The 24,769-nt window shown below is 42.2% G+C and overlaps 1 protein-coding gene across 5 annotated transcripts in view; it reads left to right on the top strand.

The window, feature by feature from the left end:
- Window positions 1–24,769, top strand: part of CACNB2 (calcium voltage-gated channel auxiliary subunit beta 2) — a 342,926-nt gene that overhangs the window by 118,081 nt on the left and 200,076 nt on the right. The window contains exon 1 of one of the 5 annotated variants that reach the window (XM_056114506.1): window positions 4,183–4,741. The exons of the other annotated variants lie outside the window; for them this stretch is intronic. Within the exon in view, the coding sequence (XP_055970481.1) occupies window positions 4,694–4,741 (48 nt within the window). The 5' untranslated portion in view covers window positions 4,183–4,693. Of the gene's footprint in view, window positions 1–4,182; window positions 4,742–24,769 lie in introns of those variants that run through there. 5 annotated transcript variants of the gene reach the window in all.

The following is a 24,769-nucleotide window of genomic DNA, read 5'->3' on the forward strand; positions in this document are numbered from 1 at the left end:
GAACTCAATCTCTCCCAGTACCTGGTTTAGCAGTAGAACAGGAGCCTCTCGAGTCTGTGAGACCCTGGGTTTGATCCCCAGCATCTTGATTAAAAAAAAAAGAAGACCTTTTCTACTTCATAAAGATAGTCCAGAAATAAACCTTCCGGGCTTTACCAGCCTCTCACATGAATATTATGTGTGTTTATCGGAACTTATGTTTCATGTGTGGCTTTCATCATTCTAATCTCATGGACACTTTTTTTTCTGGGGGAGGTGGAGCTGGGGCCACACTCAGCTATGCTGGGGTTACTTCTGGGTCTGTGCCCGGGAGTGCTGCTGGCAGTGCCCAGGGACCACTGTGGTGCTGGGGATAGAGCCAGGATCTGTTATGTGCTCGGAAATCGCCTTAACCCACTGATCTCTCTCCAGCCCCTTGTGGACACTTTTTATTGTTATTTGTTTTGTTTGTTTGTTTGTTTGTTTGGGACCATAGCTGGTGGTGCTTGGGGTTTATACCTGACTCTGCTCAGGGATCTCTCCTGGTCATGTCTGGGGGACCATATGTGATGCAGGAGATCAAACCTGTGTCTGCTGTGTGCAAGGCAAGTGCCCTACCCTCTGTACTATCTCTCCAGCTCTCATGGATACCTTTTTTTTTTTTTAATTTGGAGGGAAAAGGGAGCACTAGAGAATAGAACCCAAGATGTCATTCATACAAGGCTTGAGCTTTATTACTGAGCCATATCCCTGGCCTCAATATCTTTCACATTATAAGGAAATAGCCCACTTAATACCTCATTGGGTTTGTGATTTAGCTGCATGAACCCGACTCACAGTTTTATTGACTTTATTTGATGTTTTGGAACTAGACGTTTATTCAGACAACTATAGAGGCTCAAAAGATTCCAACTTCTCTCAAATATCTTACTGTCTACTAGTTTAATGCCAAAGCATCTAGACATATTTTCCCCATATCTTAATAAAGTTACAGATAATTCACAATTAAAGGCACTAGTAATTCCAAGTCACCAGACTAGAAAAAGTCAAGATTCTTGAGGGTGATGGTGTCGGTATTTTAGCATGGTGGGGTCAGGGACATGCTCTGATCTTCGACTCTCTTCTTTTCCCTTAACACCCCCCCCCACCACCACCACACACACTCACACTCTTTTGCCATTGTAGCTGGATTCACTAATGTAGTCATTTATTCCAGAAACACTGTGAAGCATATCCGAGCACGCACGACTCAAAAAGCAGTTTTAACACCACAAGTGTTTATTTCCCTTAGGTATTCTTATTTCCAGATCTAGAGACCCAGAATCTTTCCATGATGCTGCTCCATTCACCTGAGTGGGGTCCTTCTAGAAATTGTTTCCACTTTGCATGCTCTACCTGGCCAACCAATGAAAGAGAGAAAGTAAGAACAAGAGAGAGAGAGAGAGACTGAGAAAGACACAGAGACAGAGACAAACACAGAGACAGAGACACAGAGACAAAGATACAGAGAGACAGAGTGGGCATGGCATGTTCTCCCTCCAAGGATCTGACTGTGGCATGGGCATATGGCATTTCTGCTCCCATTTTGCTGAATGGAATCTGGTCATGTGGCCATACCACGTTTCAAGGGAGGCTGGGATGCATCCCTTAACTCAGCACCACTATACATCTCTGTCCCTGGAGCAGAAGCAAAGAATAGATAAGGAAAGGGCAACGTTGAGTCTGTCTTTGTCAGACCTACCACATGCCCACGACTGCATAAAGAACTAGAAATACTGGAGTGACTCAGGACTGCATGTGAAAAGGTGTGCAGGGCACTGTAGGAAGCTTTGGACACATTCTTGTGTATCAGGATTAATCAGTAGTGATTCTTGGTTAATAAAGTTCTTCTTTTCATACTCTATAAACACAATTTGCTCTCCATATCAACTTGACATTTATATTCACCCTGCCGCCAGAATGTGGGGTTTCTATCCCGGTTTTCCACTCTATGAAAACTAACCCACAGTCTTTTCACCCTGCCCCTCACTGTATGACTTAGCATCGGGGTTGGAGGGAAGGGGTGGAGCTACAATTGTGTCCACCTCAATCTTTTCTCTATTGTGTTAAATTATCTGGACATATATTAGACTATATTTTATTCATATCTCTATTTTTTGAGCACAGTGAAGTACCAGCCAAGTGGAAGGAGCTTGATAAATTGTTTGTTGAATCAAATTAGCTAGTACTTGGCATCCTTACCTGGATTCTCACTGGCAAGGTGGGGTTGAAGGGAGATGGTACATGATTTGTAATCTTTCTCATCCTGCATATGAGAAGACTATAGCTGCTTCAAAGTGCATGAATCCCAGCTTAAATTTAGCATTTTCCTCTTCTGTCTAACTTGGAGTTAATTTGTGGCTTTTAAAAAATTTCTATTCACTTATTCTAGCAAATGTGTGGATGAAGTGTTCTTAAGGAAAAGCATGATTTGAATGCTCTATTCTCTTACTAGAGTTCTCCCTGAAGTTATTTTAATTGTCAGTGAAGTTCTACTGAAAATATGGCTTAGATGGTCCAGAAAATGTTGAGATACCTCAACCCCATCCCTGACCTACTTCAAAAGTCAGTTTGCTTTGTAATCCAGATCATTTATTCTAATTCCAGTTTTCTAATATAACTAAAATTATAATCTTATGTAAATGATTTAGTAGTAATTTAATTGATTATTTAAATTTAGTAATAATTTAATTGGCTAAATGTATCAGTTTATTACATAGTAATATAGCTTACTAAATAATAATTTAGTTTGCTAACTTAGTAGTAGTTTAGTAACTCATTAGTAACAATACTAACTCAAATAGTAACCTCATAATATTACTAACTTAAACAGTAACTCTATGTGTAGTCTCTTCATTAGTTCCCTCTTGAACCTCCAAGCACATGTTATGATTATTTAGTATATGACAAAACCAGACAATTGTCACAAGTACTTAAGTTATACTAATTACTGTGTATGCATGCTACTGTTGCTTATATTACTTATAGACTAAATGTGTGACCCTTTGGTGTTAGATTTCTTTAATTGGTTGAATAAGAACAGTGAACTAAAGCAAGTAGTTTTGATTTTTCAGCTCTAATAGCCTCTGGAACTATTAATAGCATTGAGTTGTTAAATCATACATTTTAAGAAAATACTCGTCCTGCATTGAGAGTAATAGGTTTGGATTGGAGAAATAGCACAGTGGGTAGGACATTTGCCTTGTACTAGGCTGACGATCCTCAGCATTCCATATGGTCTCCCCAAGCACTGCCAGGAATGATTCCTGCGCACAGAGCTAGGAGTAACCCCTGAGCAATGCAGGGTGTGGCCAAAAAAGAAAAAGGAAAGAAAAGTAATAAGTGTGCATTTTCCCAACATCTAAAAGACACGGTGATGGGTGAGTCTATCTGGGACATGAAATAATTGGTGAACCTTAAATGTCGCCAGTGTATAGGGTGGATTTGCATATGAAGGTAACTGGGAAGCAATAACTGTGCCCCCCTCCCCACTATAAAGCTGTACCAGTCATTGCTCATTCCAGCAGTGAATCCCACACAGATTTATAGTTTTTTTTCCCAAATGCCCAGTAATCTTGACTTGCAGGTGTGACACGCACCAGGTCTTTGGGGAAGATTGTTGTGATTAGCTCAGCCTCTGCAACCTGTGTCTGTGGAAATGACTAGAAATTAGAGCTGGCAGGGAGGGTTTGTGGCTGTGATCTCATGCTTGGAAGGTGGTCTGACTTGCTTGCCTCTACATCATAGGTGATATATTATCTAATTATTTCATTAGGGCTGACGCTGATCTCATTTGCTTGCTGGAGTGATGCTTCTTTCATGTGCTCTCAGGGAGAAAATGAATAATGAGAGGCGGAGGGGGGTGGGGGGGGGGGGAGGAACCTGTGTGCTGGCTGGCGGGCTCCGATGCAGGGAGCGTGGAGGGAGAGCGGGGCCAGAGGCCACGCCAGCGAGCCCTTTCTCCAATTCACGGGAAACGCGTACAGCGAGACACAAAGCGTCTGCCCGTCTGGAGGGAGGTCCTATAGTCCTCAAGTCTAGACTCCGTGTTTTTTGCAGGGGAGAGGGAGGAGGGAGAGACATCACAGCTTAGAAGTGCCCCGAGTGCTCCGGAGGTAAGGGAAGCCGGGGCTGCTGCTGTTGTCTGTGCATCCATTGGGCAGGAGGAGGCAGAGATGGCAAAGCGGCCGCTGCAGCCGCCTTCTCCGAAGCAGTCACATCCACAGCGTCAGGGCTAGGCCGGCGAGAAGCAAGATCCTGCAGGCTGGGGGAAATGCAAGATGCCCTGATGTTTGCAAATCTCTCCAGCTGACAATGGCTCTTGACAAGCCCAGAAACTCTCCTGACTGGGGTCATCGCCGTTCCTTAGCAGTGGTCTCTTTGGGAATATGAATGATACTTCTGGGAGGTTTCTGGTCCAGAGACAGTAAGTCCCTCTAGAAGAAGAGATCTGATTATCCCAAACAGAGAAAACAAAGTTTGGGGCAGGTCTGCCAGCCAAGATGGTGTTTTTAGAAACTACCTAGGAGGCAGAAGCTAAGTGTTGATTTGCCCAGGCTTCTTTCTTACCTGGGAGTGGAAGGTGGGAAGAAATGGACAGAGGCTCTGAGGAGAAGGGAAGGCTCCATGCGTCTCAGTGAAGCCGCACGCTGACTGCATCCCGCACCGGCTCTTCATGCAGTGCTGTGGGTTGGTACATCGGAGGCGAGTCCGGACGTCCTATGTAAGTTTCTGCTGCTGTGGAATTGCAGTCAGGGGCTGCAAATCCGAGCTGTGTCTGTCTGGTGCATGTTCCCTCTTTCTGAGGCTTTTTTATCCCTGCGCTGGGGATCAGTCAGGGACTCAGTCATTTGGGCAGTGAATTGGTTCCAAGCACCTGGGCTCAGTGAAAGTTGGAGATGTCCTGGAGATGTTTTGAACCTGTCTTTTTGGAAGCTGTGTGACTTGCGTGAGGTGGGGGAACCACTTGCTTGGGATGGTTTGGGAAGTCTGTTGTCTCCGAGAGCTAGGTTTGTTCAGACCAGTTGATATTTCTTAGACCTGGAATCATCCTCTTTGCAGAGTTGAATGATGATAGGATGGGTGAGGGGGGATTGTATTTGAGAAGGCAGACAACAGAGGTGGTCAGTTAGAGACCACCATGCATGCTACTCCTAGACAATCTTATTTTAAACAGCTTCAAAGAAGAGTGGATGATAAGTATTTGGCGGGTGCCCAGCTGTTGCAGTAGTATAGCAGCTCTGTGACTCTGACTCTTGCACCAAAATAACCCTTATTTTATGAATCTGCTGTGTTTTGCAAAATGGCTGTCTGAGTGTTGCATTGCACAGGGCAGTCTGCCACAAATGCTGAAGTACCACGACTTCAGATGATTGGCTGCTAATTCAAACATGCATGCAGCTCCCTTAGGCTGGCTGACAAGTTCGGAGGAAACCTTCCCTTTATTTCTTTGCTCCTTTTTACACCCAGCCACTTTCTTCTTTTTTTTTTTTTCAGGGAGGGTGTCAAAAGGAACAAGAGGGTGGTGTGGGCAGGCTGGCCAAACTGCAGTGATGAATTGCTTAACACTAGTTGAGCCCCACTGGTTGCAAAATCAAATAGATGATCTTCTGAGAGAGCTAATCCATACTTGAGGGTATCAGACGAAGAAATCTGTGACCTTGGAAAATTGGCTCCTAGGAGAGATGCAGGCGACACTTCCAGGACAAACAAGGTCACAATCTGATTGGATCTAAACAATAAAGTTGGAGAGCAGGTGTTTCAGGGTGGGAAAGAGGTAACAATGCTTCTGCAAAGACTTATAGCTGATACTCAGGTTTGTTAAGAGCATGAAGGCCCCCTTCCAGGGATTGTGTCATTGGGATCTATTCATGGCTGTTTGTCTTTGGAATGCAACAGATGATATGCAAGGAGCCAGTGGGCACATGAGGTAGTGAGCCAAGATTTCCAGAGACCACATCTGCAGGGGAAGAAGTCTTCCCCACCTCATCTCCCCGCCCCCCCCCAAAAATTACTTCATTGTTTGTTTCAATAAGATGGAAATAAGTGTTAGAAAGTTTTGAGGGTGGAAAAGTAGCCTTAGACAATCTTAAAAGGAGAAAGAATTTGAAATGTCTGTCTGTGTTCACAGAATAAGGAAGAAGGACGATTCTATAGTCTGGTTTATTTTGGTTTGTTCTCCTACAATGAACTGAAAGAAACCTGTGGTTATGCAATCTATTGCATGCAGGCTCAAAGGCTGAAATAGGGGCTCAAAGCCATAAATTTCACCCCACTTATTTTTGTCCTTTTCTTGACATTGAACATGTCAATATATAAAGAAAAATTACAGTATCATCTGGGGTTTCTGGAGTTTTAATTAGAAGATTTGGTTCATTTGCTAATTCTTTAACTTTTTAATCAATCATTTCTTCCCTGGGATCATCTAGGGATAAGCAACCAAAATACCAACGCACAACTTACATTTTTTTAAGTTAAGAGATTTCTCTGTCATGGTCACTGGAAATAATTTTTTCTTTAGAACACTTACCTCTGACAACCCACCTGATGCTATTTTAGGTTTGTTTTTTAACCATCTAATCTATGAGTTGCAGTTTTCTTTCTTGATGGCCAACCTAAAGCAGTGGGTATGTTAAATCTGAAACATGTTTCATTTCCTTGGAGAGAAAAACTCATATATATATATAATATGCATGTAATATGTATAGGTATATGTATATATGTATGTTTATTGTATATATATTATCAGTTGAGACCTCTATTTTTTCCTAAAAGGCATATGACAAATGGCATATGGTGGTGTACAGAATAGGACAAAGGTAGCCCCCCCCCACCCCAGTATAGTACTAGCAGTCGGGGCCTTGTTCATTAAATGTTGAAGAATTGGACAGACCCAGCGACTTTTCTCAAATTTGTGTCCATCTTACGGTTCTATCAGTATTGGATTCCTACTCAGGCTATAAATGAAAAGTCTCTGTAATCTGTAGAAAGTGGTGTGTATGAGAGGGTGGAGGCTCTGGGTGGCTGGCAGAACAGATCCACAGGTAGAAGTACGTTGTCTAAATCAGCTGATACCTCAGTGCATATATCCCAGTCTCCATGGTCCTTATCCCTGTATTTTCAGCACGCCGGCTGCCTATGGGGCTCCTACTACTTTAACACTGTCTCTGTAGAAGCAGGTTAAGTCCTGTACATTGAAAATGAAGTGGCAGCCATTAGTTATGGCTCTTCCTCTGCAGGCTGCACCTTCTGCAGCTCTCTGCTCTTACTCACTGTCCATCCCTTTTACCCCTGTGGGCTGGCACCTGTCCTGAGAACCGGTCCCCAGATCAACAGTTGGAAATGAGGCTAAACCGGTGATTCCCAACCTTCTGGCCTACACACTAGTGACCGAAGAGCAAGATGAACTGCTGTAAGTGGTGTGCGCGGGCTTTCTGCTCCAGACTTTCTCTGTGACCAGTGGACCCCCCCGCCCCCATGGCTGTTGCCCCTTGCTTGGCCCTGTGAGGCTCAGTCTGTGTCTCTGGTTTTGATATTAATGTTTCAATCCTAAGATTGAGTCTTCAGGATCATTGCTGGACCTGACAGTCATCCTTCTAGAACCCGGCTTCCTATCTCAGAAGTCATTTCTTTTTATCTAAATTGACTTGCTGTTTTATCTTACTCAATGCCATGAAAATAATGTCAGTTGAAGAAATACTCCTGAATGAAAACTGAAGTATCTAAGCATTGTGAAACACTTTTAAAATATTAGCATAGCATGCATGGAGGGAGATCAGACATGGCAAGGTATTCTTGTTGATAAGTATTTTGTTTGCTTGTTTGTTTGTACCATGCCGGATCTCAAGCACAGGAGGCATGCACTTTGCCACTGAGCCACATCCACAGACCTGTTTTGTGATAAACTTTTTTTTTCGAGTGGAGCATATCTGCAGAGAAGTGCAGAGTTCCAAAGTGTTGAACTTGATGAAAATCCACAGTGAACAAGGTTGTGGCCAGTTTTCAGAAATCAAGAAATCAAGTTACACAGGCATCATTGACCCCTTTTCACTCACCAGTCACCCCGCACTCCTTTAGGATTCCCCCACCCCCACTCCCACCCCCACCTTTTTCTAAATTTATTTATTTATTTTTGGTGCCATACCCAGTGGTGCTCAGGACTTACTCTGCACTTCAGTACTTCTCCTGGTGGATTTAGGGGACAATATGGGATGTCAGGGTTCGAACGTGGGTGAGCTGCATGCAAGACAAGCACCTTACCTGCAATGTTAACTCTCTGGCCCACCTTTTTCTGAATCTTTTAAAAGCGGACACATAGGTGCAACATACACTCATTCTAGACTGATGATGTGGTTGGTTTTGTTGTGAAATGGATCCCAGTGGTTAGGTGTATTATGGTAGATTGACTTGCTCATTTTCACTGCTCTTTGGGATTTCATTGTGTGGCTCTATTGTAATTAAATTGTCTGTCCTACAGTGGTGAGGCATTTGGTGGCTGGGGACCCCGAGACACTGAAACATCTGTCACATGCCATTTTGGAATTGCTGTTTCATTTCTGTGGGATATAAAGCTAGGAATGAAATTGCCTCCTCAGTGGAGCGATACAGCTGTTGTTATTTAGCATATAGAGCCCTTCAGTTTAAATCAGTACTAGAAAATAGATTTTCAAGCTGATGTGATCAGTTCACACTCATAAGCAAAGCCTCTGCATAATTTGTATTTTTACTTACATTTTAGCCAGTCTAACCATTGCTTACCAGTTTGTACCCATAGTGAGCAGGCTGGGTATTACTCTGGGGACTCATGAAATTGAGTATCTTCTCGTCTTTATCGACCATTTGGTCATTCTTTCAAGAAATTCGCATATAAGTCCCTTGCCTCTTTCGATTGAGTTTAATTTTGTGCACCTCCACCCCCAAAATAAAAGAACTGAGTAGGATAAAAATAATGACAAATGTAATAAAATTACAAGAAACAAAGTGCTCTAGACAGACTTAATGAAAATGAGGAATTAGGTTGGCCTGGGTTTGAATCTTGGTGTGATTATTTATTTGCTAGGTGATTGTGAGAGGGCAGTCTTTTCTCTTTCTACTTTATTTTCTCCTCTGTGTAATTGGGGAAGGGTCAAAACTTCTAAATTTATTTTGAGAGGTAAAAGTCAGCCCTTATTAGCACTTAGCCTGTTTCCTGATATCCAGCTCTTTTTTCCGAAATGGGTGGCCACTGAGGAAGGAAATCCTAAGAGGGGAGCTCCGGAGGGTCATAGGGATTGGGATAGAGGGAAGAAAAGGTGGGAATGGGCTCAGTGAGGTGTGTCTGCCTGGCATGTGTGAAGCCCTGAAAAAGAAAAAAGAAAAAGATGGTGAATGACTATTGTCCTCTGGCTTGATTAATTACTGCCATTGGCAGATGCTTCTTTGATAAATGGGTTAGATAAGGGAAGATGACCTGGTCTCTCTAATACAGATCTCTTGTAAGAAGGCACCTTCCTTAGCAGACAGTCACACAGGGACCTGCAGGAACATAGAGAATGATGCTGAGATCAACCAGCATTTTTTTGTATCTAAAGCATCATTTCTGAGTTGTTTGGTACTTTAGCCTCCCCTGTCTTCTTCACCTGGGATCACAACATCTGACATCGTGGACATTTTTTAAAAATTACGTAAAAAGAAATTTCTTTATGGTTTATTATAAGCAAATGTTTTGACTGTATATTTTGTTGTTATATTGGGGGTTGAACACAGGGCCTGACATAAGCAAGACGAGTGCTCAACTGCTAAGCCACATCCCCAGCCTATGTGCCTCATTTACATACCTGTGTTCCCAGGGCTATGTGAAAATTTCTCAGGAAAAATGTGTTCTCTAGTAGAAACAGTTTGAGAAGTCTTGCCCTAGCTACACTCTCCTCATTATGATCATTACTTGAGGCATAGTCACATAGTTTTTTTGAAGTCTACAAAATACTTTCAGACCCATGATTTCATTGCATTGATGTTCATCTCTTTTTCTTCTTTTGCTTTTGGTTCTGGACTCACACCCGCTGGTGCTCTGGGTATGAGTCCAAAACCTATGCGGTCTAGGGATCTATCCCAGTCTTCCTGCATGCAAAGCCTGAGTGCTGACCTTTTGTGCTGTCTCCTGATTCATTTTGTAGCTCAAAGTTTGGAGCATTTACACACTTCTCCACTGTGCCACCCTGCCCTCCCCCAGTCCCTGGCACTCACTTTCCTCCTCCTTGCTTCAATGAGTTGGACTTGTTTTATTCTGTTTGATCCCATATCTAATGATCTCATGTGGCCTTTGTCTAGGTCTGACTTACTTCATAGCTCTCTGGTCCATCCAGATTCTCAGATGGCGACTTCCTTCTTCCTGAAAGCTTATCTGGATCCACAGAGTTTTCTTCCTTCTCTCTCTGTTCCCTTGCCTTGTCTATTATGAGTAGCACTGCCATGAATGTGGGACTATGAAGATTCTCTGTACTCTGTGGGGCCAGAACTAGAGAACACTGGGCAGCCACCCCATCATTCTATTAGCTTCATTTCCTGCTGTTAAATGTGGAATCACAATAGAATCTTAATGTGAACCTTCTCTGTCAAACTGAACACTCATTGCACATAGTAAGGACTCAGTTAAAGGTAACTACTTCTGTGTTATCACTCTTACCTCGCTCTAAAACCAAGTTCCAAGAGCCATCAGTTTGGAAAGGGTGAATTCATTGTTTGAATGTGAACCTCAGTAATCACCTACCCATTCATCCTTGAAGCAATTACTCACCATCTGCCCTTCCCAAAGATTGAAATTGAGAGAGAGGAATTGCACCCTCATTTTTGTTCTCAAGTAGGCCTAAGCCTAATGATGTAGACAAATGAGTTTCTGGAGACTCAAATGTTTGGTCAAACTATGCTGTCCTGCAGACAGAGACAATAAATGCCAGACCATCAGCACCAAAATGAAATCATGGAAGAGGAAGCTCTTGATTTGCAGAGACCAGAATGAAAGTAGAGCTGCCTTTAGTGACTGTATTACATAAAATTCAGTTGCAGTGAAATGCTTATATTGTGATTACATCGATTCTGCTTATGTTTTTTGTTTGGTTTTTGGTTTGGAGGCTACACCCAGCAGTGCTCAGGGAACTCTCAAGCATCTCAAAGCTGGTGCTCAGGGGGTCATTTTTAGCTGTGCTCAGAGAACCATATGTAGTGGCAGGAATCAAACAGTGTCAGCTGCTTGCAAGGCAAGTGGCTTACCCACTGTACTCTTGCTCCCGTCCTATTCAGCTTGGTGTTTGCCTAATAACCCAGGAAGGTTAGTCTAAGTAGACTTTTACAGAAAGCATATTTTTATTTTTTTGATTTTTTAATATTTCATATGATAAATTCCTTTAAATCAGTTTACTCCTCACCACCCAGAAAGACTTACAAAATACAAGTTGTTTCTCTAATACCTATCTGTTCTTTAGAAAACACTCAACTTGAAATGCAAGGAATGAAAATATTGCAGAAATTGAGGAATCTGCTCATTCAGACAATGTTCTAGGGGCTCGAGGTTCTTTAAAATAGAGAACAGGGGCTGGAGAGATAGCACAGCAGGTAGGGCATTTGCTTTGCACATGGCCGACCCGGATTCAATTCCGAGCATCCCATATGGTCCCCTGAGCACTGCCAGGAGTAATTTCTGAGTGCAGAGCCAGGAGTAACCTCTGTGCATTGCCAGGTGTCACTCAAAAAGCAAAAATAAAATAAAATAAAATAGAGAACAGATCTGCTCAGATCTTGAGGCCTTAGCTTCATTGGGTCTCATGGTAGAATAGCCTAACCTGGGATCAAGGTCAAGTCTTTTGCTAAAACCCTATTCCAGGAGAGATGATTAGATCCTACTGAACTAATTTGCACTCTGGTGTGCCTTATTGTCAGAACATTTTCTAAATGTGTGCAGACCAGAAGGTCTCTCTGAAAGTTAAGCAGAGGATATATCCTCTCTCCACCACTGGTGTAAACATGCCAAAATGTTCTGGAGACGTGGAGACATATACGTGGTTGCGGCCCCACCCCACCCTGGAGAGCCCTTTCCAGCACTTGTATAATGCTAGTTTCTCCTTTTCACTGGTTTCAAGGTGGGAAAAGTTTCTGGAATCACGCAGAGGGATACTAGTGTCCTTAAGTGCAATGGGGGGGGGGGGGGGTGCGGACAGTATTTGTTCACTTAAAGAACTTAGATTTCCAGAGGGCATAGAAGAACTTTTTTTTTCTTTCTGAAAAATGAGTAGAGGTCAAATATACGTGGAAAGTCTGGTGCCTACTGCCCTATGTTTCTTCCTCATATCTTCTTTTATAAAACTTTGTTGGCATTCCTTCAGAGCATCATACATATGCATTCAACTTTGAAGAACTGTTGAATACTGGCAAGTATTGATTGGAGCAATGTTGACACGAAGGGAAACCTGAAATATTAGATTTAGAAGAAATGGTCACTGGCGTTAAAGGAAACATAGCCTAAATTTGTGTGGATGGCTGTGAAGCCTGGATGCCCAGCCACAGTCTTCCTTCACGTTTCAGGCCGAGAACCTTCCCAGTGGCTCCTCCAGACACCTCTACTTGGAAATCCCAAAGGCCCTGAACACATTTGTATGCAGGACTAAACTCATCATTCTCCACCTTTCTTCTGTCCTACTCCTCCCTTCTCTCTCTCTCTCTCTCTCTCTCTCTCTCTCTCTCTCTCTCTCTCAGAGAACATCCATCCTTCTAGATGTCCCTGCCAGAAAGAGAATTGTTGTCCCTTGCCTTTACTTACAGAGCCCATCAATCCCTATATTCCATCATCTCCACCTCAAAATGCTCTGCAATTGGCGCTCTGCTCTCTGCTGCTCTTAGCTCAGCCCTTACCATGTGTCAGGCCCCAATTATCTCCTCCCAAATGACTGCAGCAACCGCACAACTCGCCCTGGCTCCTGCTTGCTGCAGTTTCCACTGTGATCCGTGTCAAATACAGTCATGTCATTTCCCTGCACAGAATCTCCAGGAGCATGGGAGTCGCCCAATAGCACATCACCCTATGTCCCATTCTTATGCAGACCTTTGCCTGTGGGCTATGACTTTTAGGATCTTCATGTTTTGAGGTCTTACTGGCCTGTGTGGTTGCAACAAGTGTATTTTATGGTGCTGTTTCTCCCTTGAGTCTGTCCCCTTCTCTGGGTTAGGGGTCCTTGCTGTCCTGAGTATTTCCAAATCTTATCATAATCACTCCCCTTTGAACCATCAGTCCATAATGTTTGCATTCTTATTGTCCAGCAAGATTATCTGGCATATGGGCAGGCAGCTGCTCAAGATGAGTTTGTTGAATACATAAATCAATGGAGCTGGAGAAAGATGATCAAATGTGTAATTTCCCGTGCCTCCCTTCTGTTCCCACTGGTTATTAGAAAATGCCATTTTTATTTTATAGTCACGTGAAAGTCGTTCTAGACATGGGTATATTTGCAGAAACCCCCACACAGAGCTCTGTGAAGATAGAAATTGCGGTTCCTTCAGTTTGTATAAAGCAGAAGATTGTTTGCTGCTGGAGTTTGATATAACCACAGACCCTTTAGGCCTCTTTTTCTTGTTTAGATTAGTCGCTCTTTATTTTTTTAAAGGATCTCAAAGCAAGAATCATTTGGTTTGCCATGAAAAGCAGGACAAATGTAGAAGAGGTCTTAGTTTGATATAAAAGGTGAGATTAACCTCAAGCCCTAAACTAACTTCATTTAAACATTTGGTTACAAAATAGGTAAACCTTATTTTTTTTTCTAACCATGTTTCTAAATTTCTTTAAGCACACCTCCTTAAAAATAAGAGCGCTGCCAGGTTATTCCTTTGAAGCCTGAATTAAAGGCTTGAGCTGCTCTCTGCATTCAGGCTGCCCAGATACCCTCCTTCCCTTAGAGGAACTCAGTGTTCCCTATTTTAGGAGACATGTCCTCTCTCTTAACTTCCCCCAGTGGATACCCAGGCAGGTGGTGGTGCTCTGATGCAGCCTTTTGTGTGGTTACTTTAGAGACATTCTCTTGTCAGATGACCTTTCTACTGAATAGATCTGCTTCCCATTGAGCCAGAAGCCAATGTTTGTTCTCTTTCTCAATATTACATTGAGATAACAGCCAATTCTCTTCTGTCTGAATCATCAGAGGGAGCTTCTTTTTGTTTGTTTGTTTGTTTATGGGGGTGTCTTTTCTCTTGCACTTTTTGAGGAGTATAGCACCTTTTTTCTCCCCATCACTGGAGGAATAAATAATGTATGTAATCCCCAAGAGCCTCATTCACTTCTCTTTGCTTGTTTCTTTAGTGGAGAATCCAGTTGCTCTTCAGGGTAGATATTAGACTATGAAGCAAAGCTGTTATATATCATTAGGACAGGGTGCAACCTTTCCTCATGGAGGTGAATGGGGCACACTTTTATCCCTGATGGTCTTTCATGATTTTTCAAATGTCCTAGAAGGGGGACAGGATGGGATAAACAAAGGGAAGGGGAAGCTAAAACATTCTCTTAAAATGTGACTCTTTCTCCTCCCCTTTCTTCCCCAAGACTGCAAGTCTCTGTGTTACCAGTCACTCTCCAAAGTTTCCTGGGCATTGATGAGGTTATTTGGCAATACACAGTGATTTATAACATAGAGATCATGGGCAGCTTCCAACAGTGCTCCTCTGTGTGTGGTTTGCCTCACAGGCGTAAGTCTTTTTGGAGGTCTTTGTTCTCGAACTTTGGACCCCTACAGTCCTCCCCAGACCTATAGAATTGGCATCTTAGGAACAAATCTTCTTCCTTTCATTTTATATAATCTCTCGGTGTGAATTTTGTGCCAGAATGCTCAGAGGATCCAAATAAATTGGAAAATTAGGGGCAAAGGGGCAGAGGTTGGAAGAATGTAGGCCAAGAATCATGGCCAAGTTTTGAAGAATTTGACAATATAAGCCCACCTCAGTTAGTTTGCATCAAGTGACTCCAGAGAACCTAAGACCACCTGTGATCTCCCCAGGTGTGGAGAGCATGAGGACCTCCACCCTGATTCACTCCCCAAGCCTATGTGCAAAGGAAGAGGAAACATCCCAAAGGAAAATTCAAGTGTCATTTCTGGGAAAAGAAAGAGAAATGGATCCTGGGTGGGAGAAAGCACCAATGATTATTTTGCTCACAGAACATGAAGATACGGGCTTTTAGGTGAACAACATTTCCCTATGGTTGAAGTGTAGACTTTGAAGCATCACCATGTTGGTGCTGACCTGTGCCACAGAGGAAGATTATGGACCAAATAGAAAAAAGGTCATTGAGTTTGTGAGAAACTTCCAGAGTTACCTGTTGAGCAGAATTGGTACCTGGAAAATACTTGCTAAGAGTAATGATCCAATACTTTAGTTACTGAAGTAACTAATAGCAATAATAATAAAATTTCCTCCCCAAAATTCTATAAATATCAGGAATTGGTTGGCTTGCATTGATGTTTATTTTGCCAGCTGAGGAGCACCTGTGAAGAGCCTATCATAATAAGAACTGAAATAAAATGCCATGAATTCTGTATCCCCAACAGTGTACAACTTTCACTGTTAGATTGATTCAAACCACTTCTTTCTCCTTGTATATCCCTGATCTCGTGGGGACTGTGGAGCATAACAGACACAGTTCCGATAGACATTTAGCATAAGGATAAGTGTCAGTGTTCCATTTCTAGAAAACCCTACACTTGGGAGCCCTACTATTCTCTGGCTATGAAATCCCACCAGGTGCCACAGAAAGAAGGACGCCTTTTTGATGAATTGTGTATATGCTGTTTTCCTGTGTAAACACATCAGTGAAACCTGTAGGTAACTTAGAGCTAGATGGTGGACACACTGGAAATCATTTATTCCATTTATTCGGATAAAAACAACTTGAGTCATAAAAACAGAGAGGGAAGAGAGGGCATCTGAAGTAGACAGAAAAAAGTTATTCTCACATTTCCTCCCCCCCTCCCGCCGCCAAATATGGGCACAAGCAGCACCTCAGCACTCTGTTTCTGTACAGCACTAAGTATACTTCTTAAAGGGATTCTTATCAAATTATGCATCAAAAAGTTTTCTGAACCAGCTCCTGAATATCTGCCCCTCAAAGGTGAATAAGACAGCAGGACTGCCCTGGGACTGTGGGTGTTATCTACAAGGGTGCTCGCCAAGACGGGTCCAACTTCATTTTGTCTGATTGTAAATGAGAAGGGCCTTCGACTCTGCCCCTGTCCGGTTGCTCCTCCTTTTGTGGTGCAACACATCTGAAAGAAATCTCTAGATGTGTTTGTCAAGAGCATAGATCCCCACTCTTGTTCAGTTCTCCCAATTTAAAACTTGTGTTCTTTCAAAGAACACTTGGACAGTCCCCCTTGAAGCAACCAATTTTGTAGATTTTCACTTCTGAACTATAATTACACAGTGCTCATGACCTCTCAAAATAATACAATTCTCATTTCTGCAGACCAAAAAGCCCTTAACATTTTGAAATAAACCTCCACTTCAAAGGGAAAAACCATCAGGGCCGGAGGGCTGCTCTGTGATTTTCATTCTCCCCTATCTGATTCCTTACTGCCTGACTCTCTTCCCTCGAACTTCACTCTTGATCCATGATGGGCGAAACAGTCAGATCAAAAGTACTCTTCAAAGTCATTTGATTTGAACATCTTCTGAAGTGCACTGCCCCGTGGGCAGCCAGCCATACTGTAAATCTTCTCAGCAACATTCACACTTAACACACTTCTACTTCCTGTCGTTGGGTGAAGATGGGCAGGGAGTCAAAAAGCAAACCCCAGTCTAATCTCTCGTCATCTTCAGGGGTTCTAATACAAAGACTCAGCCACATCCTCAGCATGGCAGAGGCACTGGGAAACCAATGGGAAAAACACACAGAAGCCCAAGTTCAGTGAGCAAAAACAGTAACATGGGAAGCGCAAACACCACCAACCAGCTCTATAAACACTCAAAAAATGACGTTAATGACACCTTGGTGAGGATGTTTAATGAGCTCAAATAAATGATGGCACAGGTAGTCAGCAAAGCAGAAGAAACTGAGTGCAAATGAGAAAAACTATAAGCAGAAATGACAGAAATGAAGAGTATGGCATGTGAGATATATATATATATACACACATATGTAAACACACATATATATAGGTGTGCATATACAGATCAGTGTATACACACAGATATATAAACTCATTAGAAGCTTCAAGCAGCAGAATAACAGCAGCTGAGGAAAATATTGAGAAAGTTCCAAGATGAGAAGGTGGAAACCTCTAGAAAACAACACAGGTTGGGGAAAAGTCTAAAAGAAATAGTCAGTACACAAGGGGGGGGGGGGGGACTAAGGGATGGTCAAGAGGATCAATGTAAGAGTCATCAGAGTCCCTGAGGACCAGGAAGACAAGTATGATGAAGAACCAATAGTTAAAGAAACTACAGTTAAGAATTTCCCGGAGTTGAGGAATGCAGGCAACCAAATCCAAGAGACCTAAAGTGTCTTAGTTAAAACAGACTCGACTAGGAAAACTCCAGGGTACATTGTATTCAAAATCACACCACACACACACACACACACACACACACACACACACACACACACACGACAGAGACAAAATACTGAAAGTATCAAGATTACAAAAGAAATTATATAACAGAGGAAAGCCCATAAGATTCATAGCAGAGCTATCAAATGAGACTCTATGTGCCAGAAGAGGATGAAGGGTAAAGTATAAAAACTCAATGAAAGGAGCATTTCACTATCCAGAACACTCTAGCCAGCTGTAGTGTCATTCAGTGCTGCACAGACAGGCAACACTTGTGCAATTCACAGCCTTGCAACCAGTTTTTCAAGAAGGGTTAAAGGAGCTTCTTTAAAGAACAGGACAAACTTCCTTGTACTGAGTATGTCACTCACACATGGTGCATATGGTTACCCTCTGCTAGATTTGAGTAATGCATATTTACTCCTGGGCTAGAGCGATAGCACAGTGGGTAGGGCATTTGCCTTGCACACAGTCGACCAGAATTTGATTCCTCCTCCTTCAGTTTCTTCACCCTTCTCGGAGAGCCCAGCAAGCTATCGAGAGTATCTTGCCCACACGGCAAAGTCTGGCAAGCTACCTGTGACGTATTCGATATGCCAAACACAGTAACAACAAGTGTCACAATGTTACTGGGTACGCTTGAGCAAATCAGTGAACAACAGGAGGACAGTGACAGTGACAGTGACAGTAATATTTACTCCTAGCTTGCTAAGGGATTTTTTTTTGGTTTGGTTTGGGGCCACTCCCAACAGTGCTTAGGGCTTACTCCTGGCTCTGTGCTCAGGGATCATTCCTGGTAGTACTTGGGGACCATATGGAATGCCTGGGATCAAACCCGGGCCAGGCATGTGCAAGACAAATGCCCTCCCTGCTGTACCATTGCTCCAGCGCCATTGTACACATTCTGTTTTTATCTTGGGTTGGGGAAGGAGTAGGGAGCCCCACCCAGCTACACTCACGGTTAACACCTGTCTCTCTGTCAGGAATCACTCCTGATAGGTCCTGGGGAACTATAAGGGGTGCCAGGGATCAAACCCAGGTCAGCTGTGTGAAGGCAATCTTCCTACCCGCTGTACTGTTGCTCCAGCATCAAACCATTTTATGCATTTTCAATAATGATTCAACACCTCACTTATATTGAATGTTCTAAGTCTCATCATTTTTTTTACATGCATTGAGACTTTTTGTTTGTTTGGGAGTCACACCTGGTGATGCTCAGGAGTTATTCCTGACTCTGTACTAGGAATTACTCTTACTGGTGCTCAGGGGATCAGATGGGGTGCCAAAATCAAACCTGGATTAGCTATGTGCAAAGCAAGCACTCTACCCACTAAACTATCTCTCCAGCCCCTCATGCATAGATTTTTAAGTATTCTTTTAATTATTAATGCAGATTGTTAAGCAGTATCTATAATATGTATCTCATGAATTATAAGGTATAATTTTTAATTAACTGATATTTAGGTTTGTACACTTATTCAGTGTTTAATTAGTGCCTAGAACTTATTAGATACTCTGTCCTTTTTTATTGGACTTTTGTTTATAGTTTTAGTGATCATTCAGGCCTTATATGCAAGGCATGTGCTTTGTCACTAAGCCAAATCCCTGACCCTCTGAGACTCTATTCTTGTTGCAAGATATGAGAAGGGATCATGAGGTATTGTCCCAACAAAACTAGGATATATACTGACAATCAATACAAACCCTTGGTACTAGAACACAAATTGTGAGGACCAGATTAGGAGGAGTAGATGCATTGGAGGTGTCAGGGGGTGGGCTGGGAATCTTGGGGACTTGGTGTTAGTGTGGTAAGGTAACTATGTACACCGGTGGTATGGTAATGCAACTGTGACAAGACCGTAATTGTCAACACGATTGTAAACACCTAACCTAAACCATGATAATTTTTAAAAAGTTGTTCCATTCCATGATAAACTTACAATTTAGTAGCTAAAAAACCAGCTTTTATTTAAAAAAAAATATTTCATCACTCTGGACAGAACTGAGTGCTGGAAGTAGGTAATGGAATATGCATGATAACCTTTCAGTATCTGTATTGCAAATCATAGTGCCCAAAAAGTTAGTGCCCAAAATTATGTATATTTATAATTATATATACAATTTTATATAATTTATATATTATAGAATATATTATGTATTTATAAAATATACAATTACATTTTGGGGCCTTACCTGGCCTTGTTCCTTGCTCTGTTCTCTGAGATGACTACCCCTCTCAGTGCTTGGGACCACTTGAAGTACCAGGGCTCAAACTCTTGTCAGCTTATGCAAGACAAGTGCTCTGTCCACTATCTCTCCCACCCCGCAAATTGTATTTGTAATAAAGGAATTGAAGAGAGAACTGTCTTCACTGGCCAGAGATAAGTACACAGCTTTTCAAAACAGAGTTTGGTTTCATTGACCCTGAAAATACTTTGTTTTGTGTCTCTCTTAAGTCTTTGGTTGAAATTAAGGATGTTTGCTTGTCTCACAAAGCTCTACTATAGGGTTTTTTCACCTTTTTGCTTATCAAGGACATTTTGATTTAGTTGGTTGGCCAATTGAATAAAGTCTGAATAGTTCTTTGGCTGTCTTTTTGAAAGCTGTCCCAGAACTGGTGAAAACAAATGGTTCTTCTCTTCCTGGAAGAAGTTCAGACAAGCCCTTCCTCCGCTCCTCCCTCAGCTCTTTCTCCCCTTGTCTCCCAAGGAGGGTGGGTTTACGACTGGCATTTACTGTGGAGTCATTGGGGATGGCCCCCTCCAAGGGGACAGGATGCTGTGGTTAGACCCTTTCTTCAGAAGTTATTGTTTTGTGGCATTTGTCATGCCCTTGTCCTCTCTGGGTTATGTTGCTGCCTTGTGATCTTCTGGGAGGTGTCTTTGAAGTTCATTTGGCAGACACTTGTATTTTCATTTCCGCCAACTTTTTTGGTATATTTGTATGTCACAATAATATAGATTAAAATGATGAATATGCTTCTTGCCCTTGAAGAATTTAGAATTCAATGTAGGGCAGCCTTTAGCTGATAAGCCATTAAGGGATTGTCAATTTCCCTAACTATCATGACCTATTGACAGAATTTTAGGCAGCCTATGAGAAATATTCAGAAATATCTACTCCTTAGCATACAAGGACACTTAATAGATAATGGATGGATAAATAAATTGGCCATAATTTAGGATGCATTCTCTTTCCTTTCATTAATGGCAATTTAAGTACTTGTGTAGTCACTGGGTATCTAAAGGTGAGTAAAAAAACCTTGGTTTAAAACAATATTCAGATTAAACACAGAATAGTTTTTAAGCTATTGAAGTAGCCCTGACACCAAAAAGTCATTTAGTGTCCAAGAGAACAACTTCTGTCATTTCACTTCATTAAAGCTAAGTTTCTAAAACCTCTTTTTCAATAATTCATCCATGCATTCATGATACTCATAAAAAATCAAGAATGTGGGGCTGGAGAGATAGTATTGGAGATAAAGTGCTTGCCTTGTGCTGACCTGGTATACTCCCCAACACCTCATGTGGTCGCCTGTGGACTGACAAAAGTGATTCCTGAGCACAGAACCAGGAGTAAGAAATGAGCACTACCAGGTGTAACCCAAAAACAAAACAAAAAGAAAAGAAAAGAAAGCTAGACATTTTTAAAAAATGTATGCATTCTTAATTGGCCCCACTCAAAAATTTGTACATACAGATTGGTTTAGAATGGACTTAAATTCTATTTTGGATGATCGATACTGGGGTCATTCCACTACAATTGTTACTTGTCTTCATGTGAATTATAAAATGAGTTACAGTTATGGACTAGCAAGAATTACAGTAATTAACTATGAGGATTGATTGAGTGCCTACTCAGTGCCAGAGAGTATCCAAAGTGGATTACATGTGTGCACTTAATTCTCCAGGTGCACTATAAAAATTTCTATTCTTGGCCAGGGGATAGTACAGTAGGTAGGACATTTGTCTTACATGCCACCAATCCTGGTGTGATCCTCAACACTACACAGCCACACCTCACCCCCCAGGACTACCAGGGGTCACTCCCAGAGTCAGGAGAAGCCCCTGAGCACCACCAGCTGTGGTCAAAAATCAATTAATTAAAAACTTGTGTTACCGATGAAGAAATTGATGCACGTAATCACTGTGCCCAAAGTTGTGTGGCTAGAAAATGCTCCAGGATTTTAACAGGAGGAGGCGCTTCTTTTTTTTTTAATTTTCTTTTTTCTTTCTTTCTTTTTTTTTATTTGTAAAACACCATGAGGTACAGTTGTAGACTTACAATTTTTTGTGCTTGGGTTTCGGTTATACAATGATTGAGTACCCATCCCTCCACCAGTGCCCATTCTCCACCTTCAGTGCTCCCTGTATCCCTCCCACCTCCCCCAACCCTCCCATCCCACCCCACTCCTGTGGCAGGACATTCTCTTTTGTTTTCTTTCACCTTTTGGGTGCTGTGGTTTGCAAAAGAGGCGTTGAGTGACAATCATGTTCGGTCTATAGTCTACTTTCAGCATGCATCTCTTATTATTCATGACATTGAAGGCCTCTTCTAGTCTTTGGGCCCCTCTGTGCATATTGGAAAAGATAACTTTCTTTGTTGGTACATAAATTTGGACAATACTGTCTTGTGATTTCATCACAAACTCATCCTTTGGGTGAGGCCTTTGTACTATGCACAACTGTGCATGGCAGTGTCATCTTTACCTCCTCTACTACCTCACATTACTCTTTGCAGATATCGTTATTTTACATGCATAATTTTACTTTGACTTTAGCTGTACTAGAGAAACCTGAAAGTTATTCTTCTCTTACAAAAAAAAGATGTCAAAGGTTCAAACTGATCACACAATAGACACACCATGAAGACCAAGCAAAAACCCAGGATCTTGATGGAGGGCAGGGAGTCTTGGGTACTATGCCTTGGTGTGCTTTGTTGCCCATCAACTTTATGTATATTTCATACAATGCGCACGAAAGCTCTGAGGGATCAGCATCGCTGTAGTCTGAGGATTAGAACATAGGCCCAGTAAATTAGCTTTACTACTTCCATATTTTGTAAATGGAGAAATCAGACTTTGTACCTGCTCTGTCTTCTCCTCTTTGCTCTTCCCTCCATGTTTTCTCCATCTCTCTTTGAGTATATCTTATTATTAGGTTTAGACATGCCCATATAAATAACACTCATCTATGTTGGATAGTTGGAGTTTGGGAGCTTCATCAAAGCAAATTGCCAGTGGAAGGTATACTTGGGAGATACTGCCTGCATAGTTAATGATTCAGGACATAAAAAGGAAATGCCTTCCAGAGGAAGAAGCACTTACTTAGTTAATCAGCACATACTAATTGAGCACCTGTTAATTGCTTGGCAGTCATTTAGGTGCAACGTGAGCAGCACTTAGTCATAGCACTTATCCTCAAGGGGAACACAGGTTATTCATGGAGAAAACCAGATGCATGAAATGAAAACCACCAGTAAACAGTCAGCATCCTCCAACTGCCTCTTTTAATCATAACTTACTTAGTGAAATTATGGCAGAAATACCTATTTGGAGTGTGTACTCCATTCTGTCCACTGAGTACACTGCTGTGTCTAATAGACCTTGTTCTACAAAAGCAGAGACTGAGACAATGATTTGCTTCAGGTGGTTCACAAATGACCTCTGAGGAACAAGAAAAGAGGAAAAATGATATAAAAAGGACATCATCAAGACATCGTAATATATAGACCTAAATATATACCCCTAGAAGTTTCACTAAAATAGTTACTATAAATAATAAGTTAGTAAAGTGAAAGACTACAAAGTTAATATACAATAATCAGTTGCATTTTATATTCAAATGATGAAATAGACAGCAGTATCAACATCTGTTGGCAACAACTTCAGAAAGAATTAAGACCTGTATAACAAAAACTGTGTAAGACTTTATTAAAATAAAATTTTAGAAATCACAAAAAAAGATATTATGTTCTCATCATTAAAATATTGATCATGTCAAAATGACTAATCTACATGCCAAAGAGATAGTTCAGGGGTTAAGGCACATACCTGGCATGCCTTCCATTTATTCAAACAGTTGATTCGACGAGCAATGACTCTCCCACACTTTAGGGTTTGCTGGTGAGCTAAGTGAATGTTTGCCAGCTGTAAGACTTGGGGGCCCAGGAGTGGAGGGTTGCTTAATTTTGCACTGAGCATATTGTTAGCAAAACTGAAGTCCGAGATGGGTTGAAAGGGGACTGTGGGGGCTGGAAGCTTTCATAGACCTCATAAGGGGCAGTACTGGACAGTTTACATGTAGTCATCTGTGTAAACACAAAAGGACAGCAGCGGTCAGTGCTCATCCTTCACCTCCACAGGTAAGTTTACGAGTGTGGAGGGGCTAATCTCCATCTGTGTCCTTCACCCTGGCTCCTTATCACCAGACACGTGTCCAGACTCATTCTCTGCTTGGATACCCCCTGCCACGTCTGGGCTGCTGTGGCTCACCTAACACCAGTTTAACCTGATGGCTGGAAGGCTGGCAATATTCAAGGCGCAGTGAGAACCTTTGAGCTGCCCCAGGCTTTCTCCAAATGCTATTTCTTGGGACCTTGCCTTGCAGAACCCAGAGGGATGGCCTGAGAAGGCCAGGTCCAGTCAGATGGTTCAGCCCCAGTACTTCTGTGGCCATAAGCACATTAGAGTCTCCAAGTGGGAACCTTCCCGCTGAACTCAACAAGCCCACAAAACCATGAGAGATAATTAATGGCTCTTTTATTATGTTTGAGGAGCATTGGTAGATAGTTGGCAGAGAAATAGAAATCAATCATTTCTTACATATCAGCAAGGTTTTCATTTTGTACTTGGTTGCTATGTGGCTTTTCCAAGAATCAATATTTGTGCATGTCACTTGCCATAGAGTTGGTTCTATTGAAATAGCTTCGTGAAATAATGTTGGTGCTTATCAATTTGTTTCCTTCCTTTCTTTTTTACTGTTTTGTCCACACTTGGGCCATAGCAGGGAGAGGCCTCCAAGGCTGTGCCTGGCCATGTGAGGGAATGGGAGCCAGGTCAGTTGCAGGGGAGGCATCTACCCTGTGGTGAGGAGAGGCATGCATCCTAAGGTGATGGGAGACATGCACCTGAGTATAAGGTGAGGCATGCACCCTGAGGTGAGGTGAGGTATGTACCCTGAGGTGAGGTGAGG

The sequence above is a fragment of the Sorex fumeus genome, unplaced genomic scaffold (genome assembly GCF_029834395.1).
Source record: "Sorex fumeus unplaced genomic scaffold, SorFum_2.1 ptg000026l, whole genome shotgun sequence".
NCBI classification, from domain to species: domain Eukaryota; kingdom Metazoa; phylum Chordata; class Mammalia; order Eulipotyphla; family Soricidae; genus Sorex; species Sorex fumeus.